Genomic DNA, 24,314 nt, shown 5'->3' with positions numbered 1-24,314 from the left:
CACCTGGGCTGCAGAATGCTGAGATATTTAAATGTCATACTTTGGTCTCAGCCAAGCTCTTAAGCATCACCCAGCTGTCAGAAGACTGCAAGAGGCTAAATGGCATGCCAGGCTTCAGCATTGCCTTCTTTTCTGAAAGCACTAATATAGTATCAGCCTGTCCTGAAAAAAAGACTAGATAGCAGGCCTTAGTTCCTCTGCTGGGTTTATTTTCTTTTCGGCTCCACTTCATTCATTTTTCTTTTGTTATGCATGAGCAATTTTCCTTTTTTCAACTATTAGATTAATTTCTTTCTGTAGCCCTAGGTTTTGCCACTCACATTTTTTGGTGTTTCCCAGTAATTTTAACTTTCAAACTTTCATTTGAAAACAAATATGAATAAAATTCAGAAAACAAAGCCATTCCCCTTAGCAAAGGTGCACATCTTCTTATCTAGTTTGTTCTTCAGTCATTTTACAACTTTGGAATCGGCTCCTGCTTTTGTTAAGCTAAGTAGTGGTGGCCTGATTCAGATTTAAACCAAAGTCACATTTACACCTTCCTGACCATGTAGAACAGACATGTTCTGAGTGTAAATATCATTCACCAAATTACGGAAATCTATGCATATTTACTGCAAATACTGTAGGTCTCCTAGTTTTCCTTCACAAAGACTAACCACAACATTGCTAGTGAGCCCAAATGCTTCACAACTTGTTCTGAGACCACCAGCAACCCCAGAGAGGGAAGACCAGAGTGCAGAGAAGATGAGACAACTTTCTGAATACAGAGTAGTGGGAGAGGTTTTTACCTGTGTGCATGTGACATTTCTTCCACTCTATACTAAGTGGTTGCTATGGTTTTTCATTATATTAGATTGATATAATTTTTAAGCCTGAATTCAATTTACAGATGAACTGTTCAAAAATATGTTGTTTTGCTGCCTATCCTGTATACAACCTTTAGCCTGAAACAGCTAGAAGTAGGAAAGGCTTCCAGATAACTACATGCAAGTCTATGTCCACCCCAGAGGACTCTTGGTTATTCCAACTATCTACCGTTCTGCATACGACTGCTAAATCAGTTTAACTGTGTATCTGGGACTCAGCAATAGCATTTTTGATTACTCCATGTAAACTTACTATGGTAACTGCTCAAAAAAGCTTTCCAAATGCAACGAAGACAGATCAGAATGGACTGAACCGTCAGCTAACAAAGCATATGGTCTACCACCACATTTTTAAGAACTGGCTGCAATATTTTTTTTTAAGTGATCTGTCTCAAAAACATAGCATGTTGGTATTTCCAGTTAACTTCAAACAAATAATGAACGATTTTATTAATTTCTGCACTCCTTGAACTGGCAGTCTGTCATGTCCTTTCTGACATATAGGACTTACAACACACTGACTCACCAAATTTTTAGCTTATGCAGATTTTGTCATCCTGGGCTTAGAAAACTTCTAAAAGAAACACTTAAATGTTCTTTTTTGTCCCTCTAGAGTTCTTGACTTGAGGAAAGAGAATTCTCTAATAGGAATACCTCCTACTCAGTTAATTAGATTATCTGTAGGTACATGGAAAGAGTCTACAGATGAAGCATACTCCTGTTTTTGAAGACTTGGATTAAAGGTCATAATCTAACTTGGCATTTCTGTAAAGATAGATTCTTTCTGCATTTTCCATCATTTTTTATTTCAGAAGAATCTCGATGTACGTATAATTTTCCTTTGTGTTCTATCTGCACTTTGCTTGAATGATGTTCAAAATTGTTCTTCTGGAAGGCACGGATAATAGGCAACAGAACTACATTTTTTGCCTCCTTACATGGGCCAACATCTGGAAAAATTGTATTTTTATGGTGCTTCCATTTTATGCCTCTGTGATCTCAGATTGTTACTATTATTCTCTCTTTGTCACATAGGTAAGCCCCATTTTACCATGATGGTTCCTCATGCTGCAAAAACTTTTAGAATTCACCTCCTGCCTATTCCAGTAGACTTTTCCAAGGCCCTTTGGGCTGAATCGTTACTAAATATAACCATGTACTGCTTTTTGGCTGCATAAAAAAAGGTCTTCCAACACAAACCTGAAATCAAATCACTTTTTGACTCTTTTCCTTCCACAATTCCAAATAGTCACAAATTATTCTGTCACAAATCTGTAATCAGATTTTCCTGGAGCTCCACTCACAGTTGAGAAATATGTTTATTTTCATGAGCTTCCCTAACTTAATTTTTTTTAAGCTTTTCTCAGATTTCTCTCTCCTTGTTTCTGTCGGTGCTTTTATATTTAGTTCTCCTCTTTCAGCTTAGCAACTTGATTTTGGAAATATTGATGCAAATGCTTAATTCATTATTGTAAATAGTCTCAATAACTTCAGTCAAACTGTTAAAGTTAAATGTGTTCAGGCTTGTAAGATTTTCTGGATTAATGGTACCTTCATAAATATTTCTTTTCAAAGGGAGTGAATACACGGTGATATTCTTTGCTTAAGAAAAATAATTTTAACTTATGTTAATATTTCTAGCCCTGCAGAGAAGACATCAACAGCTTGGAAGATACTTGTTACAGAAAGCAAAATTGAAATTCTAAAGGATCATTTTGTAACTGTTGGACAATCAGGGAAAATCATAGGAATTAAAAAGTGCATTTGAAAAATACTGAAAAACTTGTCACATGAATTGCTACTAAATTATCCACCCCGTAGCAAACCTATATTTATGTTTGAGCACTCATCAAATAATTTTAATAAGCTAAAATCACGAGGACAATGCTATTAAATTATTGTGCAACAAATAAAGCTGGAAGATGAGGACTATTCTGATCTCTTTCATATGTGTCTTACTGCTAGCCCAGCCCAAAACCATTCCCAAACAATCACTGCCTTTTTAACTGTAGCATACCTTCAATTTTTCAGAGGTGAAAGAGTTGCACAGGGTATAGTTGGACCAAGTTCGGTTGCTCTCAGGATGGCGGAACCAGTTTCCAGTTTCATCACAATATTTTGAAGCCCTCTCTGATGATAAATAGCAATAATAGTTATTTTAGCATATGCATATTACATATTTAAAAACCCATTAAAAAGAATTTCTGTGTTTGGAAATAAAATGTCTGCATAACAAAATCCAAAGGATTTTCCACTTGTGCAATTAATATACATTTTACTGGTTTGGTTTTTGTTTTTTTTTTCCTCAGAGATGTATCTGGTGGTGTACTTGTTTATCTGTCTCCTGTTGCCTTGAATGAATGCAGTAGCTTATACATACCCAGCCTTCATTCAGATGCAATTACTTATGTGATAATGATCCATTTAAAGAGACTGTTGAAAACTGTTTATGGAAGAGAAAGTTTCCTGAGGCCCTGATGCCGAACTTGAAGGAAGCGTGCAGGGTTTCAGGTATCAAGGGAAATAATTAGTTAAAAATACTGTGTAGAGAAAGGGCAGCAAGCAATGTATAAACCGGAGCCTGGGTGCTGGAGATGCCGACAGCCCCAACACCAGTGCTGCGTTTATGCAGAGGGGTGGAAAAGTCCTTCCCAGCCTCTGCGCCAGCTAAATCCTGCCAGGGATGAGCGGGAGCACTGCTCGTTTTCCTCTGAGGCTGCAAAGCATGCAGGCATAGAGAGAAGCAGCTTCGCAAACGTTTTGGAGCAGGTCCCAAGTGTCCAGTTTAATTTAAAATGGCTGCAGAGTTCTCTGTTTAAATAATCTGATGTGTGTTTGGCCCCTCCATGTGTGTCTTTGGTGCTGGTTCCTGCGCCGCAGGTGGCTCTGGCATCCTTCCCGACAGCCCTGCTGTACGGATCACTCTCCAGGTTCATGCTCCTTCTCACGTGTCCTTTTACTGTGGCAGGGGGACGGCTGGGCTTCAGCACCGTACAGCTCGGGGGGATGCCTGGAGCCGCAGATGTGTGCTGTGCCTGTGTCCTCCCGGCCACGCTCACATTTCTGCCCAGGAAACCCTGGATGCTGGGGCGCAGGCAGTCACTCCTAATCACCTGTCAAGTTTTGGACTAGTTCCTTTGGCCTTCTCTCAAGCATTAGCCACATGGGAGTCACTGGAAAGTTTGCCCGAGTAACAAAGGCAGGATAATATCAGAAACTTAAATTATTTGATGCTTTCTTAGATAGTGACACAGCTGTTTATTTATGAAAAACACAGTTTTTCAAGTCTGACTTTTAAAATAGTCTAAAAAGTCTATCTTGACTTCCCTTTGCCTATTCTAGCTTTATAATTTTATTGGCTTTATACATAGATTATCAGCATTTCCAGTCAATACACTTTTACAGAGCCAATTACCATTTGAACACATTTTCATTTTTTGACGTCAACATGTGCATTTATTTTTTTTAATCAGATCTGATGATTAATGATTCTATTAATTTGGAAGATTCGTATTCCCTCTATACACCCTAAAGAATGCAATTGATCATATTGGCAAGGTAAGGATTGTATAGACTGAGCTATCTTACTCTGACTAGAAATACACTTTATATAGTGCTATTGCAAAAAAAAAAAAAAAAAAGAGACAATCCTCCAGAACACAGCATACTTTCAAAATTACTGTGAGTTTCAAATCATTGTTTTGGGGGACTTGTTGAAAATCAATACGTGCATCAACAACACCGAGAGGAACAGTACATGCTATCTCAGCCTTCCAACTCTGCAGCTTGGAGATAGTCTCAGACTGCCTGTGTGGCAATGTTGCTGTTGTACTCATTGCCAGATATTATCTAAAGCTGGAAAAAGTTTTCAGTCATAGATAAAAGATTAATGGTTATGCTACCATGGAACACAGTGTACAAACATCGTACCTACTATCCCATGCACTCTGCAAAGTTTGCAACGGCTTTTGTTAATATGCTATAGAGTATAATGGTAATATCATCTATCATCTCTGTACTTCAGTGCCTACGCAGGCACTCTGCCAAAGTTTAATGTGGCTTCTGTAAGTTAGAGACAAGCCTGTTGCCTCATATTTTTCCTTGAAGCCATACAAACACAACTGATCCTAGTTTGGAAGCAGCCGTGGCCCACGGATTTCTTGCTGTGATGTTGTCAGAATACGGGACTAGGGGATAAGCCCTCCACTGTCCATCCCAGTGACTCAAACAGGTCAAACATTTCTTCTAAATCTATGTTTTTATACAGAAATAAAACTGCAAGTCTGTAACCCAACCACTGTTCTACTGCAAATTATCCTACAGTGGCCCAGTAGCAGGTGTGGGATTATGAACCTGGGCACGTGTTGGTTTTTATGCTAATCAGAAGAATCTAGTAAACTCTGAAGAAATACACAATGTGTAAGGACGGGTAAGGCAACACTAGCAAGGCAAACTGGAAGTGTGGGCTTTAAGATTATTAAAATACTATGTAAACACTAATTTTTTAGGCTGTCTGTACCCTATCAGCGTGGATAGGGCACCACTTGGGCATCACATTATTCAAAGTGGAGGAACAGTGACATTGCATTTAGCAACCTTAAAGTTATGCAATTCATAGGCAGTTGTGCATGCTCCCTGTAGTTAGCTTAGAAAGACAGACGCTTCAAGAGCTGTCTGGGAAAAATAGATGAGAGAAATCTCATCCACAAGGGCAGTTTCATGGGAGTAGTGAAGTGTCTAAAAAGATTAACCAGTAGTAATATTTTTGCATGTGGTACTGTTTGTGCTACCGATAGTGCTTTTATGAATCATATTTTCATAAAAAACAACTCAGTCGTTTATATGTAACAAATATCCTAACCCAACAACTCTGGAACAAACGTGATAGCTCTATCAATCAGTTTTTTTACAATTAGACCAACTCTATAGCTAGCACATGTTAAAAGAGTCAACACCATTTTTTTATTTATTGTTGAGTTATGAGCTGGAAGTAGAAAGAAGTTTTCCTCTGTTGCAGTGCATGCTCAGCACATACCGGACATTGAATTCTTTGTCATTGTTTGGCTAGACCTGTGTGGTGCTTAGTTTTGCAGATGAGGGAATAGCTGATGTAGCACATCTGATTTACTTACATCCTCAGGAAAATATTCCAGAAGAAAATTTTTCAAAAATGAAAAAATCATCTGATATAATACAATGGACACCCTAGAAAACTTCAATTCCAGTGTCCTAATAAGTGAAGAATTATCACTATCATCAGAATGCCTCAGTCAGCAGAACTGGAATCTGTATAATAGAGTCATATTGTGCACTGTGGGGATAAGAATTGATTTTTAAAATACAACTGTCAAGCTTGCTAAGAAGCAGGACAGACATACACAGAAGGGTAGGGGGAAAAGAAGCAGCTGCACAAAGAGTTATTTGTTATATTTATCACTGTCTGAATGATATCACTTCAAGACAGGAAAATAGGACCAGCAGAAATCCAGAGCTGGCTTTTTTAGCCAGAGTCAGGAAATTTGCATTTTATGGCAGCAAGAGAAGGGCTCTCCCAGGCCCAGCCCTCCCTGTGCTGCTCAGGGTGCTCCAGCAGGTCCCTGGGGCTCCTGCCCACCGAGGATGCTGCTCCTTGCCCGTAGCCTGCTGTGAGCACAGGCACGTCGCCCTGCCGAGGCACAGTGCTGGGTGGGAAGGAGCACATGGACTGGGTACGCAGGAGGGGAGACCATGGTTGGGAAGGTGCTTGAATTAGGGGATGCCTGAGGAAGTGGCCTCCCTGCCTGCCAGGAGTGGAAAGGGCCGCAGCTGCTGCTGCGACCCAGAAGGTCTCTCTCCCTCTCTGGTTTGTGGAAGGCCATGATTTCTCATCTGCAATGACTGCTTTTGCCAGCTTGGCAACCTCCTCACCTGAACACTTTGTGCATTTTGCCAGCTGTGAGAAGGGTGCACCTGTGTTCCTCAAATCCAGTCCCTTGTGGTCATAGGCATCCCAGCTGCTAAATCCAAAAGGGTCTGCAAGAGCTATTCAATCTGTTCCCCCTTCTCCTGCATGGAGCATTTATCCTTATTTCTCTAAAGATATTTTGTAAGAAAGACAAAGCAATTCAGAGGCTGCAGTATGGCACAAGAAGAGAGTCGCAGAGAACACAAATACCGCAGTGCCTCTGCCCCCTCCGCTGCCGTGACCCACACTCCAGAGCAAGGGGACCTCACCCCCTCTAGTCAGCGTCAGAGCAGGAAGGCTGTACTTCCATATTCCTCAGTCGTGAGAGGAAACAACTCATTAATCATTATCTGAGGTAATTGCTTATGGATACACATGGATCTGTTTCCAAATTGCACTTCTAGAAACTTTGCTCTTGGAGCCACATGAAGCATTATGAGTAACTGGTTTACAAAATGGAACCAAAGACAGAAACGCAACAAAGTGGAGAACTGAGCGGAGTTCTGCTAAACGCAGCCTTGGATCACAAAGTTGGGCTGGGCTTGCTCCCTGCTGGGGTGGCTACTGCTCTTAACCACTGCTCTTTGCCAAAGAGAAAAGGGAGCAAAAGTGAAACGAAAAGGTACGGCTGCCACAGCGCAACTTGCACATTCAGCTCCATTGCTGTATGTGACTGCACCAAATTAATCCTGACCAAACACACCGTGCAGGGAGAGTGAGGTGGGTAATATAACACTTCCCTTGCCACAAACCCAACAGCCTGTGCACAGCACAGGGCAATGCTGTGCTCCTCCTGCTGCCCCCAGTAAATCTGCCTTGCTAGAAGGCCATTGCATCCACAATATATTTCCCTTTTTTTATTAGCAAGAATATTACCAGCATGAATTACATAGTACATTCCTATCAAATTCAATTCCTAGCAATTTCAGCGTGACCTGAAACCATTTCAAAGGGATTACAGCAAAGATTAACCTGGATAAAATATGAATATAAAATACAATTCAAGAGAAACTGTCCATGTTGCCTGAATAGGGGTGTATAAAACAGCCCTGCTCAGAGCTTCACAGTCATCTTCACAGGATGAGACAATGAACTTCCTGCTGCCACTGGAGTTAAAGCAGTAGGTCTCGGTATGTTTTCCAGACAAATTGATTTGGTTTTATGCATTATCACATTGCATGTGATGGTCATTGCGAGAAAGAGATTGCTACAATAGGCAACAGTTGTTTATTGAAAAGGACAAAGTTGTCACAGCTTGTAGAGAGGGGTTTCTGTTTGTCTGTTACCTTTAAGATACTAATTTCCTTTCACAGGATAGAGCTTCCTCAGGTGGGGAAAGAAGTACGGGAAGCCCTAGCTAACTGAACAGACTAGATTATCACAGCGGTCCTTCCTTCTTTCAGAACACAGATTCCTATGGAGTAAGAACTGATGTAAGTTCAGTGAAATAAGTGGGACTATATCTTGTAGTTACTTGTGAAGTTGTCAGACACAAAATAAACAGACCACTGAGCGTGTTCTCCATCATTTTGCTTCTGGGTCCTTTTCTCCAGAATATGATTTCACCTTATTTACTTTCGAACATACTCTAGCAATTTCTTCTTGGCATTGATACTGAATGTTGTTGGGGGTTCAGATATAGAGAGCTGATATACAGCACCCACAGGTACAGATGGGAGGAGGATCCGATCCTATGCTGCCAGATAATGTTTCACTTTTCCAGTTACAAAGGATGTACATACCAAAGCACAAAAAGAAGGCTGAATGACATCATTTTATTCCGGGACTCAAAGCTATACATGGCCTCAAACAAAAGTAACTTAGCCATCAGTGAGCTGATACACAGTTGTTCTGCAGATCTCAGTGCAGCCCAAAGCAGCACAGTGTGAAATCCTTGTTTCAGAAGTCCATGGGGTTACTTGCATGCCTAAAATACATGATGATGTGGCTTGATATCATGGAGACTTAATGGGAAGGAAATGTGACAGGCACTGCAGTTTTCATCTTGTAAAATCATTGTTCTTTAGAAGGAATTTTCTGTTTCTCAGCAGAAAATCTAGCTGTATTTTGTTTAACAGGCATAAGTTACCAAAGGAAATAATGACTTGTGACACAGAACCTGACAGACTTCTCAGGACAGCTGAACCTGTGCTTTTGGCCACCTGTAAGTGGCAGCCACTTCCATTAGCAGTTGAAAGACTTCCAGACACCCCCACGACTTCTTGTCTCCCTCCTACTTTATTAAGTCCTGGTGTGACAATCAGCCACCTGTAAAGCAAAGGCTGGCTACCCACTGGTTTGATGCTGCAGCTGTAATACGTGCTGGGGAACTCAACAGCTACTCTAGGAAAGCGGCTCTGGCTCAACCAGGAGATGCTGAGCTTCTGCCGAGCCAGGGAAACAGTGTCAACTGACCAGGATGCAGGCAAGGAGGCTGACAGAGGTGCTGACAAGGAGAAGAGATATGTGCCAGGGGAAAAATACTGAGTCCAGAAGACCACAAGTATTGTTCCTAAACAGGACAGCAGAGAGAACAGCAGGAAGTTAATTACTGGAGGAAGCTGTTCCTCCTACAGCTGTGTTCAGAGAACAGGAATACTAAAAAATTCCCAAATCTGCAAGTTTTAAAGCGTGGCAGAAAGAGTAACCACAGTACGCACACGCTGTGGGCCAGACTCTGCAGCACGCATCTGTACATTAAGGAGTGATTTGCAATCAGCCGTACAAGCCACAGACCTTGGCGTTAATAAGCATTAAGAAGTGAAGTGAGGTGCTTCTCCATGGATGGCTTCAAGTGTTACTTTGAAGAGTGCTGTTGTAGTGGAGCAATTAGTTCGGAACAAGCCACTGGAGACAAGCGGGCAAGTGGAAAAGCTGGGACCAGATGTCTTGGGAACGAGCAGGAGAGTGGCTCTGTAATCACTCCCATGCACTGAGGGATGAGGACCTCGAGTCATGGGGAGACTTTTGTGATCACAGGGCTGCCCAACACAACCTTTCGCAGGTATTAGCTCAACAGCTCATTGAGTATACATAAACTAGGACTGTTAGTGCCACAATTTTTTTTCTGTGAAAACCATGGAAGCAGGGAAAGTAGAAGCCTTGTAGTAAATTGTCCTATTCATCAAAGGGGCTGTTGCCTCATGGGGAGGATATCATGAACAAAATAGAGGCTGAAGCGGAAGGTACAGACCCCATCCAAGAGGCACCTCTAACATGCATGTAGGAAAAGGCTTGTGCAACCTCAGGATCCAGACCCTCAAGCTCTCTCCTGAACGTGGGCACTTCTGTCTGGGAACTGAACCAAGTTTGGCCAGTTCTTTTAAAATGCTCTTCTGGCATCTTTTGTGCAAATAGCCTAATGGTTGAAGCAGTTGTCCACAGAGAGGGAGACCTAGGTGAAAGGCACCCCTCCAGTTGAGGGTCTCAGCTCCTCAGCCTGTTTCCCCCCAGGTGCTCCAATGATGAGCCATGAGCGTGGCCCTGCTGCAAGACTCCTCCTTGAAAACTATGACACTGTACAGAAAAGAGGTCAAGACTAAGTGTGTCAGAAAGCAAAAAAAAGGTCACAAAAGACAAGGCACTGTGATTCGGTGCCTTTTGTGTGTCTCAGGGACGTAAATGGCTGTAAAGATTTGTGGGGTAGGTCTCAGGGTATTCCCACAAGAGGTGGACAGTCACACTGCTACACAAGCTCACTTTCCAGGCACACAAATACTTCAATCCGTCCTGTATAATGCCTACTTCCCCTGGAAAGGGGGAGGTTCCTCCATCAAAGTTGGGATGCAGGCTTGAATCCCCTCAGACTGGGGCTGACACTGGAAGTTTCGCACTTGCTGGGTGAATTCTCTAATCATGGATAGCTTGATTTATAAAGAACAGAAATATCAGTCAATCTGGCTGCTCCTGCAAATGGGATTCAGCAAAATGTGTACTGGGTCTGATCCAACCTGGAAGCTCCTCTGTTTCTAAATAGGCAACAAGCTCAACAAAATCAACAGTTTTAGCTAATGGTACTGGGTAATTAATTCACAGCTACGCAATAGTCTGTTTCCTTACTTTCCAGTTGGGCACGTACATTTTGAGTTAACCTTGTTGAAAACTTTTAGATTTATATACCCTCTCCCCTAAATGTTTCATTTCATAGTTTTTAACTGCAGTCGGTACCCTGTGTCTATGTTGGATTTAGCACACTGTGGCATCAAGCACCGCCTATAAGCAACGTGTCCTGAGTGTGGAACACACAACTGTGTCTTTCTTTTCTGTACTCTTTGTGGAGTTATACTTGTGTCCAATATTTCCTCATATCTATTTAGCAATATTTCTGTCCTTGATTTTTCCTTTCATTTGTCCTTTTAAACGTTCTTGAATTACTTCTCTTAGTTTGCATGGCTGCTAGTATTTGTATGAAAATTTCAATGAACAACTGAAACTTGGGAGACTGAAAGAACATTATTTCTGCTCATCTTCTTCATAAAATGATATTTTCCAATAAAAACTGAACAAAGCACATGCTGATACATATCTCATGCATATTAGCATTTTCTCTTCATTATAAAAACTTAGAATGAGGCATTAAAATGTTTTGATATTATAACTAAGTAGTTAATATTTTCATAAACTAAGTTCCATAAATCCATGGGTTATATTTACAAAAATATAAATACATATAAAATATTTTTAAAATGAAAATATATAAATCAGGCAACCCAAAAGCTTGATATATTTCAATTTCAGTGAGCCAAACTCTCTGAGATTTCACAGTGCTGCAAAAATGCCACTGGAAACATGCTTCCACTCAATGGCACAAATGTTTCGAAGACTTCCTTCAAAAGATAAGATGATAAAAAGAAATACTGTACCAGTCGGATCAAAGTCTGGAAAATAATCCGGACAATTCTGAGCAGTGACTCTTCCAGCAGGCGTGTCGTCCCAGCACAACCAGCCATCCCAGGTTCGGTTGCAGAACAGACCTGGACATTTAAAAGGAACGCAGTATTTAATTCAACACACAGTCACTCCTGAACCTGCTCTGTTCTAGCCTCTCAAGGAATATTGCTGTCTGCAGACAATCATGTTTTCTTTTTGCAATAAAAGCCCTTGTTATTGCTACAATTTGAGTGGCATTCAGGTGGCATTGTTTTTGTTGACCCGATGTTAGTGGTGTTCATTTTACTGGAAAGTAATGTTTTAAAGCCTGTTGAACTGAACTTTGAATGTAGGGTCTGATCCTACAAATTCCTCTTTTTGACCCTCCTTCTGTCCTTAGGTGTAAGCGTGTACACTAGTGGTACCCAAAGACCTTACAGACACCCAGTTTTCATTTCACCTTCTGCTGTTCAGCAGGTCTGCAAATCAAGTCTTTGAAATGTAAAGGTAGGAAGGGCTTGCAGGGACATCCCAGCTAAAAGCAACATTTGCAGAGACAATTCCCTCTAAGGTTGTTGCATTCCTCAACACTAGAGATCGGTGACACAACTACAGATCCAGTGAAGCAGGTGCAAGACGAATCTGTAACAGGTGAACTCTGCCTGCTGATGATGTCTGGATAGGCATGCTGCGATCCTGTCCTCATCATGCCCCTTCTGGGAGGGTAGCACTGTCAAGGCTGTGTCCCCTACAAGGACTGTTCCCAGCCCCAGAAATGATGGCCATACTAGAGAGGCAGAACACAGCTCATTTGATTCCTGTTACAGAGATGTTACATACTACAGTCCACAGAAACTGCGCTATAAGACTGCTTGCTGTAACACAATTTCCTGACTCATTGTGGATTTATTCAAGTAAAACATTAAAAAACCCCCTATACTTCTTAGTCATTTTCCATTTAAAATCAGTTTGTGTTAGGGAAAAGATATTTGTCATCATGACCATCAGGTTAAAGGGAAATACAGTGAGAAGGTACATCTTGCCTTTTTTGCTCTGGTCCCAAGGGTCTGCTATGACCATGTAGGTTGTTTCTGAAAGAATCATATGGAAGGCACCTAATAGCCATTGAAAGTTAATAAAATATGGGCAACTAATTGCTTCTGGTGCTTTTGAAATTTTCCACAGATAAGCTTTTTTACTGAAGCAAGAAAGCTGTAAAAAGACATCTGAATTGTTCAAATTTGCACCGATAACTGTTTTTAAGTCAAAATAGTTGTGGATTAAAAATTGAAAGCATAAAACATTCCAAATTAATTTTCTCCAGATTAGATGTCTAGCAAAAAAGATATTTTTATGAACACTTTTTCTTCATTAGCTAAGATTTTATGCACATCCATTTTTCCATTGTCAAGTTAAATGTGCTAATGCCACTTGTTCACGTAATTAACCAACTACCATATCAGCAGTTTGTTATCTTTCCTTCAGGCATTCTCATGTTCTTCTCTAGCTTTGAAATGTATCTGAAAGACTTTTAGGAATCATTTTGTAATATCAAAGAAAAAGAAGAGTAGAAAATGTTTGCAACTTGAGCTTGTATCTGAAAGACACTGCAGAATGGGGTTGGTAGGAATTTCTAGCTTTAAATCCTTTGCCTTGCCTGATAAAGAAAAAAAATAACTGATGTTGATCTATACATTGTGGACTGTGTCTTTCAAGGTAAGTAACAGGATATATATGCACACATACATCCATAATATATATATACACACACACCCCTATATAGATACACATACATATATATGGTTTTTAAGTGCTGCAGGAAATAAAACAATGTAAGTAATAAAACAGAAAAGAAAGAGTTGAACACCATATTGTTGGATCACTGGCTAAACATATTACATTTTTGGATGGACAGGGAGTGAGGAAGTGCTGCACTGTCCCGGAGGGATGGTCAGGTGTTCCCATGTGCCTGAGCTCCTCATTTTGTTATTTCTTTGGGATTTAAGGTCATCAGTTCTACCTTGAAATGGGCAAGATAAGTGTGTGTACGTGGTCTGTTACTTCAGCTCTGCTGACACATGGCCACTTGTAATGCTGCCACAGCTCACCTGTGTTATACCATCTCTCTGGCTCCTGAGTGTGAGATACTATGTAGTTCTCTGCAGTTGATTGTCATCAGCTTTGAGCCCCACAATTATGAAGGATTTAAACTACCTTTGCGCCGGTCTACAAATAGGCTACATCAGGGACTGCAGAGATACCAGGGAAAAATTAGACACATCTCGGCTGGCTCTGTCAAGTTGTACCAGACACTGGGCTTTCCTGGGAATGCCAGTGTTAGACTCCACTACAGTTTGTGCTGAAAATGCATACCCAGTACCCCTCTTCAGCTCATATGTTGGACTTTTCCTCTCAGGAGACACCCCTACAGTTGTCCTTTGCTTTAAGGGAATTTCCCATCTCATCCCATCCTCCCTTTCAAATTTGCAGCCAAGAGACTTAGATCCTTGTTCCCTTCCAACCCTTTATGAAGCGTAAATGTTGGAGGGCTGGTGAGGATCCTGTAATTCAGTTGAAAACACAACTTCAGTAGTGTTGGCATCATTCGTTAGACACCCATTATCTTCATTCTGGGTTACAAATGAATTATGTGCATGTTGTTATGAACATAACAGTCCCCAATGGCATCACTTAAATCTAGCTGCCAGTCAAAGGAATGCAGGAACTGCTGTGCTGTGTCCGATGGCTGCAGGTCTGCCACTGCTGTCCTCCTGGGACAACACTGTCCTTGAGAACACTACCAGGAATTCATATGTCACAAGACACGAATTCCCAGCTCATGCTGGGAAAACACTTCAGCCCTTTGCAACTAATCACAGGAGCAAGGTGCAAAAGAAAGGTGATTCCAGTGAAACTATCAGTGGATGCAAAAATTACATATTTATAGAGCTGGAGACTAAAAGAGTAATCTGAACAGACAGGAAGTTATTTCCCCCTCAAGCCCAGCAGCTAAAGGCTTGTTTATGTCTGAAACATGATGCTTTCTATCCCATAACCCTGTTTAAATACTTGTGGGTTTTCCCTATTATTGGCCTGAACAAATACTTATTTGAAGCAATGGGAATCTCTATATTCATTCCAAAACATTTCTGCATCAAGACCCGGGTATCTTAACATCTAATTATTCTTTGAGTCTTACAGAGCCCAGTAAAATCTTTGTGGTAAAGAGCTGTAGAAATGTCTTTGTTCTTGTATTACAAAAAATCTCACATTATCTCCACCCCATCTATTAGGTTGGGTTTTTTTAATCATGATTTTTTAATATGCTTTCTCTTTAAACTGTGTCCTCAGCATCTCTGTTCTTTACTTGCATAAATCCCCACAATGCCTCCAATATTTGTTCTCTAGCCTCCTCATAATTTCTTCCATATTTTCTGTGAGAAAAAGGGACCAGAACGCTCAGTCCCAACCAGAAATGGTGCTTCATTTGTACTGTACCATTGTAGCACCACTATCATTTGTCATTTCCCTTTTTATTAATCTTAATATGTGCCTCGTATTCAATAAAGATGTGTCCTCAGTGCGTTATAAACCTCTTTTTGCTAGTGTCACTGCTGAAGATGGAATACCTGGCACATCTGTGTTGGTACAGAGCATGGCAGCTATCAGCCAATACAAGAATGACAGAAAAATAAAGCAGTGAGCGAAGCAAACAGAATGACATTTATAGTTAAGAGATCGCTGTTCACAATCAGGTCTTTGTGTGAGCTTGCTGAAAGGTTCTGGAGAATGCCATTCCCTAAGCAAGAACAAGAGATATTCAAGCAGCAAAGCACTGAGCCAGAAACGTAGATGATGGGGGTACCGTCTGCATGGGGAGGAAGAGCTGTTCATTCCCTGGGCTCGTTCCAGGCTTTTTTCTTTCTCAGCACTTAAGAAGATGCTAACTTAGTGTGAATTTGACTACTGCTTACAGGAAGTAAACTGCACCCTGAAGAAGACTGTGGGTTAGTAGGCAGAAGAAAATGTTTATAGCGATATAAGCAAGTGTGGCAATACACAAACAGATTTTTTTAAAACTTTTTTACCTTTTTTCTTATAAGGAGGAGCTCTGTTCATCCTCTCATAGCATTTGAACTGCGAATCTATTATCTTCTGTCGTATGACTGAATTTTCAGTTACTACAGGCTCTAATGTAGGATCAGTATAATTTACAGTAGAAGAAAGACTTGGAACCATTCTCTGTACAGAAAGGAAAAACTGTTAGTACAAGTGAATAAACCAGGAGGATAAAATAAAAAAAGTGAGGATCAGAAACCTCTATTATGCGTGCTTCAAAGGCCTTTTATTTGCACATGTGTTTAGCATTATGATAGGCCTTATACTGCTTGCAAAGTAAATGCTGAATTTTTACTAGTTTACCTCACTATAAACTCAGGATTTTAACCAAGCCCTTTTTCTTGGCAAAACAGAGGACCATTGAATACTTGACAAAGTCTTCAAAATCTTTTCATTTAGCTTAGCGATCTGCAAAAATATTTTGTATCTCCCCAAAGTTACACCCATGTATTTCTGCTCACTTGTGCCGATTTCTCTCCAGACTGCCCAGACAAAATACCTCAGAGTGCCACAGCCTCAAAACTGATTATTTCATGTTTTGTGTCACCTGCTTTGAGCTCCTTTAAATGTTAAGGTCACTGAAACACAGGGCAGAGAGTTTAAACCTCGCTACCTGGCCTTAGCTCCTAGTTAAGTACCTAAGCAAAGTGTCCCTAAATTTGAGAGTCTGAATAGCAAGGTCCTCTTTGATCAAGTGGCATCTTCGGACTTCTCCCACTCTGAGCTGCCTGCAGGGCAAAGGGAAGGCTCATTGCCTCTGCAAGGCAAAAATCTCAAGTAGAGAGGTCAGTTATCCTTCCTTCCTTCCTTCCTTCCTTCCTTCCTTCCTTCCTTCCTTCCTTCCTTCCTTCCTTCCTTCCTTCCTTCCTTCCTTCCTTCCTTCCTTCCTCCCTTCCTTCCTTCCTCCCTCCCTTCCTTCCTCCCTCCCTCCCTCCCTCCCTCCCTCTGTTGCACAGCCCAGGTGTGTGAGCCAGGGTAGACATGAGAGTGTGGAGCTTTAGTTAGTTCTGTTCTGCCTTAATCCTGTATCAGGACAATTCTCTGCATGAAGGTGATAGGAAAGGATTAGTTCCTCTGCTTCCCCAAGCAAAAGCAATGCTGCTGTGGCACTTTCCTTGTATGACACTCTATTTTTCCCTATACTAAACCGTACTAAAGCCATCACAAACACATATGGAGTCATTTACAGGCTGCTTCAAAACTTAGGACTCTCATAAACACACAAACTTGACATTTTTAGCAGCAAATACTAGTACACAGATCTTTAAGCAAGCATTTGTAGTTGTTCAAACTGAAAACATGACAAGTTTGAAAGTTCAAATATCAGCTTACTTCTTACATTTTTGCATCCCTTTTTTTATTGCACATCACAAGCAATTTATCTCATTAATACATTACTTTTTTCCCAGTTGCACAACTAAAACACCTTGATAAAATACGCAGCAAAACCACAGTATGTTTGACTTAGTTGAAAACAAAAAAGCCATTACTTTATCCTGATACTTCTGCACCAAACCATCTCAGTTTAATCTTTCTATGCTCTTATACCTAATCAATTATTTTTTCTTAATTTAATCTAATCTCTTTTGATACAAACATTTTCATTTTCAACTGTATACAGCTACTATCTGAAGATTGGAAGACAGTAAAGGCAGTTTATCTCATTGCACTTAAAAGGTACTTGAAATAAAATGGGAGGAATAGGGAGGAAGATATTTTCTGGCAGAAACAATTTTATATAAATTTTATGTGTATGCATACACATACACAAAAAGAGATATCATCTGACCATCCAAGTGAAAAAATAAGCATCTAGAAAGCTAGAACAGGAAATACAAAGGCAAAGGCAAAGCCCCTTTAAAAGATTAAAGGGAGTAGCTGGAGTCCATAAGGATCATTTAAAATCCAACCAATCAATATCCTAAATCCAGCATGTAGGGTAGTAAAGTGCAGATGAGGTTCTTCAGACACCCTCAGGTCTGTCTTAGCCCTTCATGTCCATGTATCACCACAGGCTTTGGTACTTCTCCGAAGTGATTCATAGATACTTCATGCTTATTTTTTCCATTCTTATTTTGAATAATACCTCAGTTCCAAGCTGTTTGCTTTCAAGAGAGGAATAACAGTATCGTCAAAGAAAGCTAGGGGGACTTCTGTGGCATCACCTCTGTTCTTGACGATTCCTTTGTTACTCTGGGCCAGTTTGGCAACACACCCATGTTTTGAAAGCATAATTATCTGATTATGCTTGGAAAACATCACCAATTGTCCTTGCCCTGAAACAATGCTTTTATTTTATTTTTGTTTTCTTCTAGGAAAGAGATGATCTGTTCTTCACATGTTTGACCAAAGAAGATTAAAATCATTTCACACTGACAGAGACCAGAAACACTGGTATTGCTGGCCATAAATACTGTTGCAGTTTCATTTGCTTTATCCGTACAGAATAAAGCACAACACAGATATGAAGCAGTTGGCAAATTCCAGCTACACAGATAGAAACTGTCAAAATTGTTCAGTGCTTCAGAACATCTTTCCCCTATTCTAACTTCTTCTGGAGCCTCTTTTACACACCATTTTTAAAAGGACAGACCAATCCCAGAAGATTGCACAGTACAGAAACATATAAGCTGAAATCAAAGGTAAGATATGCCATCAGAAAAAGAATGCTCTATTTACATCTTTTAACTGGTGAAGATGTAACAGTTTGCAACTAGGGATGATGATTTTGTGGGGTAAGATACAATTCAGAGACCAAAGACACCTTACTCTTAAAGGTCAGTTTCATAACTTGTTGTGTGTAAGGCACTAATCCAATTTCTGAAGAAGCCAGCTCTTATTGGGTACAGGTTAATGAGAATATTTTAATACTTGGAGGCAGAGAGTACCTGTGGTGGTGGATAGGATAAATGTCTTGGATTGTGCACAAAATTATTTAAACTGCTCAACCATGTAACCAGGAGGACTGCCCATTCTACTGCCTCTGCTCAAGGCAATCATGGCCCACCTGAAATTGCCAGCAAAATTTCTAGTGCCCACATCTGGGCCAGGAATTCACTGAGAGAGATTAAAAATCTCTTAAATCTCTTAAAAATGGATGAGACTGTGTCACTAAAGCTCAATGGAAATTATTTCATCAGTGGAAATCACTTAATGGCCTACAGTAAATCTAAAGCAAGTTTGGATAAAAACTGGAATAATATTATTAGATTACAGCTGTCTCTTAAATTATCTATTTTTTTTTTCTTTTTACCAAACACAAAGACGCAGATTTTCAAAGTTGGTTGCACAAAAATCTTTCCAGGTGCTTTTGATGTAATCGAATAGCTTGTGTGTGAAATCAAATTAAGGGTTTATATGTAGGTGTGTTACTGGTATTGTTCATCTGTGACGCCCTTTAAATGTACTCTTCCCTTTGATTGCTATTATTCATTTCTGTTTGCCTAGATTTGAAAAGCTGGCCATGAAAGTTTGAACAATATTTTCTTCTACCTTAAAATCAGATGACCATTTCAGCAGACTAATGAAAAATTAATTTGGTGGCTTACTGGAGGTTGAGCAGTCACACCTCTGTTTGCAATGCTGGTGTTTTCTACCACGTGTAGGAGAATCACACGTCCACCATCACTCCGGGACTCGGAGCCTAAAGCCTGACCTCCCCGAAGTCAGTTCAGTGGGCTGATGATCCAGCCTTATATTCCTGGGGCTCAGTCAGACAAAAATCTTGCTACAGTTTGTGATGTCAGATATTATTATTTGTTTTAGTCTTGCGCTCCTTACTGTAGGGATCAGGAAAGGGCAAATGGGGCCGAAAGAAATCTCTGGGTCATTATTCTCTTATCAGAAGAAGCAGGAGCTTGGGCATGGCTACACAGGGGGGAAAGCTTAGTGTGTATCATGCTAATGGGAGAGGCTGGGAATGTCCCATGAGTCTCTGTGTGTCTGTGTGTGTGTGCACTTTCATGGAATTAATGATTAGGAATGACCTCTGCTACTACGTTTTAATGATTATATCTAGTTATTTTAGGAATTAAGTTTTAAAACACGTTTTCACCATTAAAAAAACCAAGATTAAATAAGTTTCACCTGGTTACTACCTACGGTATTGAACAAATTTTGAATGTTCAAAGTCCATTACTGCATGTTAAAAACCCTTCCCATCCATCCATCAGTTACTTCAGATGGAAATATAAATGATACTGATAAAATAAAGGAATGCCTCATTCATTTATAAATATTCTTTATTAAAGAGAAATAAATAATTCACAACTTAATAATCAGGATGTGTTCATAGCCTGAAAAAGATTGGTATGATTTCTTCAGAAGAAAACTGTTTAAGTGATGTCCCATGCAGCAGTTTAGCAGCCGTACATATGATGTCACTCCTAAAAGTCCAAGTAAATGACGTCATACATACGACCACCAAGCCACCACGTGACAAATGACTGTTATAAGAAAATGAATTATCATTACAAAGAGAAAAAACAGGCTGCTGGGAATGCTGAAGTTCACTTTATACCTAGAATTAATAAAGGAATCTAGAGAAAGCAATTTGGCTTCATTATTAAACTATATTGAAATGAACAAATAGTGCCCTGGTTTCTGTAAGACAGACAACTGCTATTAACCTGTGCAAGACTCTGCCCATTTCTACAAGAGAGAATCCAGATAAAGCAAGCATAAAATTCCTTCTTTTTTATCCCCCAAAATATTGGACATGACGAACAAGCATCCCCAAATATTTTTCTTCCACCATCAAGGAGCTTGAAGTATGCTAACTGTTGACTATATATGACATTTAGGAAAATAAGGTATTTGTAGCTTTCTTTGATTTTGTTTTTTTCCCCTTCTTCCACTAAATACAGTAATTTTGCAACATTTATTGTTGAGCCCAGTCAAAATATATTTCAAATTCTGGATGCTCTAACCGTTTGTTATTGATTTCGATAGCTCAAACGTTCATTTGGTACATTTCTTTTAAAACTGCTATGTGTAGTCACCACTTTGTGGGTCACTAAACTCCTGTCCTTCAATACATCACATCTTTGCGCGAGAGCTCAGCATGATTTAGACTGTTTGTAGAGCCCCTCTCATACTTCGATCACCTTTGAACTACTTTTCACAGCTGCTAGTGTTAGGACAGAGAAGAAAATGACTGTGATGCCTTAGGAAGGTCGTTAGTGCATGGTACTCAGTAAACGTAACAATAATTTCTTATCCATTGCAAATGTGCTAGGAAACAGCAGATAATTTCTTTGGGGAAATATCTCAACAGGACATGTTTTACTTAACCACTGAATGTTAAAATTTTCCCATACTCAATTGCTGTTGAAGCAGGATGGAAATTATCTCACAGTAAGATCCCATATGACGTACATTGCAGATTTTGGCAGTTGTTTAAACAAGCACGAGATTATCAGCTACAGCAGATGAAGACAGGGCACTTGTAATGAAAAGCAACTCACGAATCTTACAGTTCTTTTCCATTGGTGCGGGATTTGCTCACATGAGGAAGCTTTACTCCCAGAGTAGCCTGATGCAAACTGCAGGCTGAAAGGAAGGCTGCAGAATACTCCACGGATTTTTGCTTGCAGCTCTGATTATCATCTTGCAAGAGGCCTCTTTAGGGCAATCAGCTGCATAGCAACATTCTTATTTTTTAAAAAAACAAAGATGGAGACAAAAAGTCCTGATCAACCCTGAAACTGGATTAATAGAACAGAATATGACATTCCTCTCCCTCTTGGGAAACCGTGAGCAGCTTGAGTCTCAAATTCTCACGCTAATTCTCACCATCATAAATCATCATCAGCTTGCTTTCCTGAGTTTTCCTTGTGTGAGAAGAGCTCCAGAACTTGCAGATCCACTTCCTTACAGCTTGAAGCAACCCATAGTTACAAAGGGAAATGCACGCTTCAGAACAGCAGCTTTCAAAGGCATGTTTTCAGGTGATGAGACCCAGCGGGATCTCATCATCCAAGTCTGGGGAAGCCCCTGAGCTCTCAGAGGTGCCAGACAGCAAGCAAGGCTCTGATGAAACATGCCAAAGGAGGCTGTGACAGATCTTCAGCAGCTTTTCTGGCCCACCGAAGGGTGAAACCTGCTCTGGACCAGATGCTGGAAGAGCCGCTGTCTAAAGCAGGAAAAGGCTTGTGCTTACAGTACCCACACAGACACGGGTTTTAGAGACTCATGATGAGAGCTGCTGAGCTGGGCAGGTGGCAGGAGCCCAGGGGAGCACATGGCCGCACCACCTCACCGGTGCGTATTGCACTCCCAGCTGTGAGGATCAGATGGGTACACCATGAGTGGTGCCCTCATCACAGTGGCAAACGTTTTACTAATTGGTTTCTGGAGACTTGAACCTACCGCAACTGTGTTCCAAAACACACCAGTTTGTGCATTACTGAAAATTACATTTAGGCTTTCACATAATTAATTTTCCATGTTTTGTGAATGGGAATTATTCACAAGCCTTTTGGGAGCTGACACAATGTACCAGACTGTGTATAGCTTAGTGACTGAGGCTTGGTAACAGTTTGACAGATTTGGACTTAATGAACATGTACGGTTTGTTTTTTACTCAAAATGAATTTATTTTAAAATACAATCTTGGTCTAATGGACCTAATTGAATAATAGTGTGGTCTTCAGCTGCAGCATCCATTTTGTCCTTACTGTGCACTTTGTGGTTGGCTCAGGACAACATAATTGGAATATGTGAGAAAAACTACTCCATCAGTCCTCATTTACAGGGTAAGACCAAACTACTATTTGTAGGCACTAGATGACAATTCTTACTTGACAAAATTGTGCAGAGAATAGAACTCGCTTTTCTCAATGTCCTGCAAAATTGATCAGTCACACAGGAAAGAGACCCAAGCTCATTTCCTCCTCCTCATTCTCTGCAGTTTGATGCCCCTGGACACACTGTGCTGATGCTCCATCATTCTTGCAGAGAAAAGTGTGCACTGAGATGAACTAATTGCTCCAGTGCACAGGGGCTCACGTACTTGAGGAAACAAATCTCAGTCACATTCTGTGGCTCTCAATAATTGCCAAAAACTAGAGAGCATTAGGAGTAAAGTGAACTAAGAAATAATGAACAGTTAAATTTTCTAATGGAATTCACTTTGAATTGTAGAGGACTATCTGGTGATGCATTATTGTGCATCCAAAAGCAAGGGAAGCCATCAAAGAGGAAGACAGTAAGGAGTTAGTTTTATTTCTAAATTAGGTTTTGGAGCAACTGGTCCTTTAGTTTTTGTTTGGCAAAGGCGAGTTATTATGGAACTGCACACAGAAGAGTAAAGTGCTATTTATTCTATGCAAAAAATTACATAGTAAGAGAGATGGTTTCTATCAGAAGGTACCAAAATCCCTTGGTGACAAGTCTAAAGGAGACTGTGGGGACGGGGTGTCTATGGACACTGTGTAACTAGGGTCTATGACAAAACATTCAAGGAGAGATATGGGATGAATCTGAGGAAGTCTTCTGCAAAGCACTGGCACTGTATACAGGACAGAGAGTGCTCCAACACTGAGAGTGTGTTAGGGAATCACAGCCACCCCAATAAAAGAGATTTCAGGTAAAAAGCATGCCCTTCTCAATAGTGGTGACCACCGCAGGGGGACTGGCACCTACAGTGGGACAAATGGCGTAAGCAGAGAGCCTGGAGCCCAGAGAAGAAAGCAAGGACTTCAGTAGGTTGTGTTGCTTTGCAACAGCTTGCAGTCACCAGCTGGGAGCGCAGAACATGGACGAGAGGATGACAGTAAACCATCAAAGCCATCAAAGAAGAAAGATCTGGAGGATGGTTTGTGGGCTGGGTAGAGAACAGGAATGGGAGATCACCCTGTGTCACAAATCACTTTAGTTACCATGCCTTCCTCAACCTCAGACAGTGGCTGACATGTAAGTGTCAGGGGCTCATGGCTCTGGGAACCAAGAAGAACAAACAGAGTGGGAACAGTCTTTTTGGAAGAGAAAGAAAGACACCCTTTCCTCATTACAGACCACAAATAAAATGTAAAAAATGAACACTTTCCACCAGCTACAGGTGGGAAAATTTTGGAAAAATGACTGATGCCAAATATTTTTCGCATTTGATCTAACAGCAGTGTTCTGGCAAGTGTCATCAAGGAAACAGAGCTTGTTCATGGTCTACTTCTATGACTGTAGCTTCTCCCTTACCAGAAGATAAATTAATCTAGGAGGTGTCCAAGTAGATGACAGTATGGCCACTGCAGTGGGGAAGGAAGGAATATAGAGATTGGAACAGTGAAAATGTAAGGAAATTTGTGCTTAAGTTATCCATTGAGGTCAGAAGTTGGAGAGCCCTCTGGTGCAACGATATCTAAAAGGAAGGGGATGCAGATCTCACTGCAGAGTTTCTTAAGGAAATCCTAGCCCTGGAGTACTGCAGGAATGAGCACAGAACTAATGTTGCACACATGCTATCATGGGTGAGAGATTTAAAAGATTTGCAGACAACAGGGCAAGGATCAGCCCAC

General features: G+C 40.6%; 1 protein-coding gene across 3 annotated transcripts in view; it reads right to left on the bottom strand.

Moving 5' to 3' along the window:
- CALCR (calcitonin receptor) overlaps positions 1-24,314 on the bottom strand; it is a 181,647-nt gene that overhangs the window by 53,018 nt on the left and 104,315 nt on the right. For all 3 annotated transcript variants that reach the window (XM_076331504.1, XM_076331505.1, XM_076331507.1), the window contains exons 3-5: positions 15,771-15,924; positions 11,676-11,786; positions 2,887-2,999 (exon numbers count right to left, since the gene is read on the bottom strand). In XM_076331504.1, the coding sequence (XP_076187619.1) occupies positions 2,887-2,999; positions 11,676-11,786; positions 15,771-15,924 (378 nt within the window). The remainder of the gene's footprint in view (positions 1-2,886; positions 3,000-11,675; positions 11,787-15,770; positions 15,925-24,314) is intronic.

This window comes from Aptenodytes patagonicus, chromosome 2 (genome assembly GCF_965638725.1).
Source record: "Aptenodytes patagonicus chromosome 2, bAptPat1.pri.cur, whole genome shotgun sequence".
In the NCBI taxonomy this organism is placed as follows: Eukaryota; Metazoa; Chordata; class Aves; order Sphenisciformes; family Spheniscidae; genus Aptenodytes; species Aptenodytes patagonicus.
The sequence above is the reverse complement of the archived record's forward strand: the minus strand, read 5'-3'. Positions and strand labels throughout refer to the sequence as shown.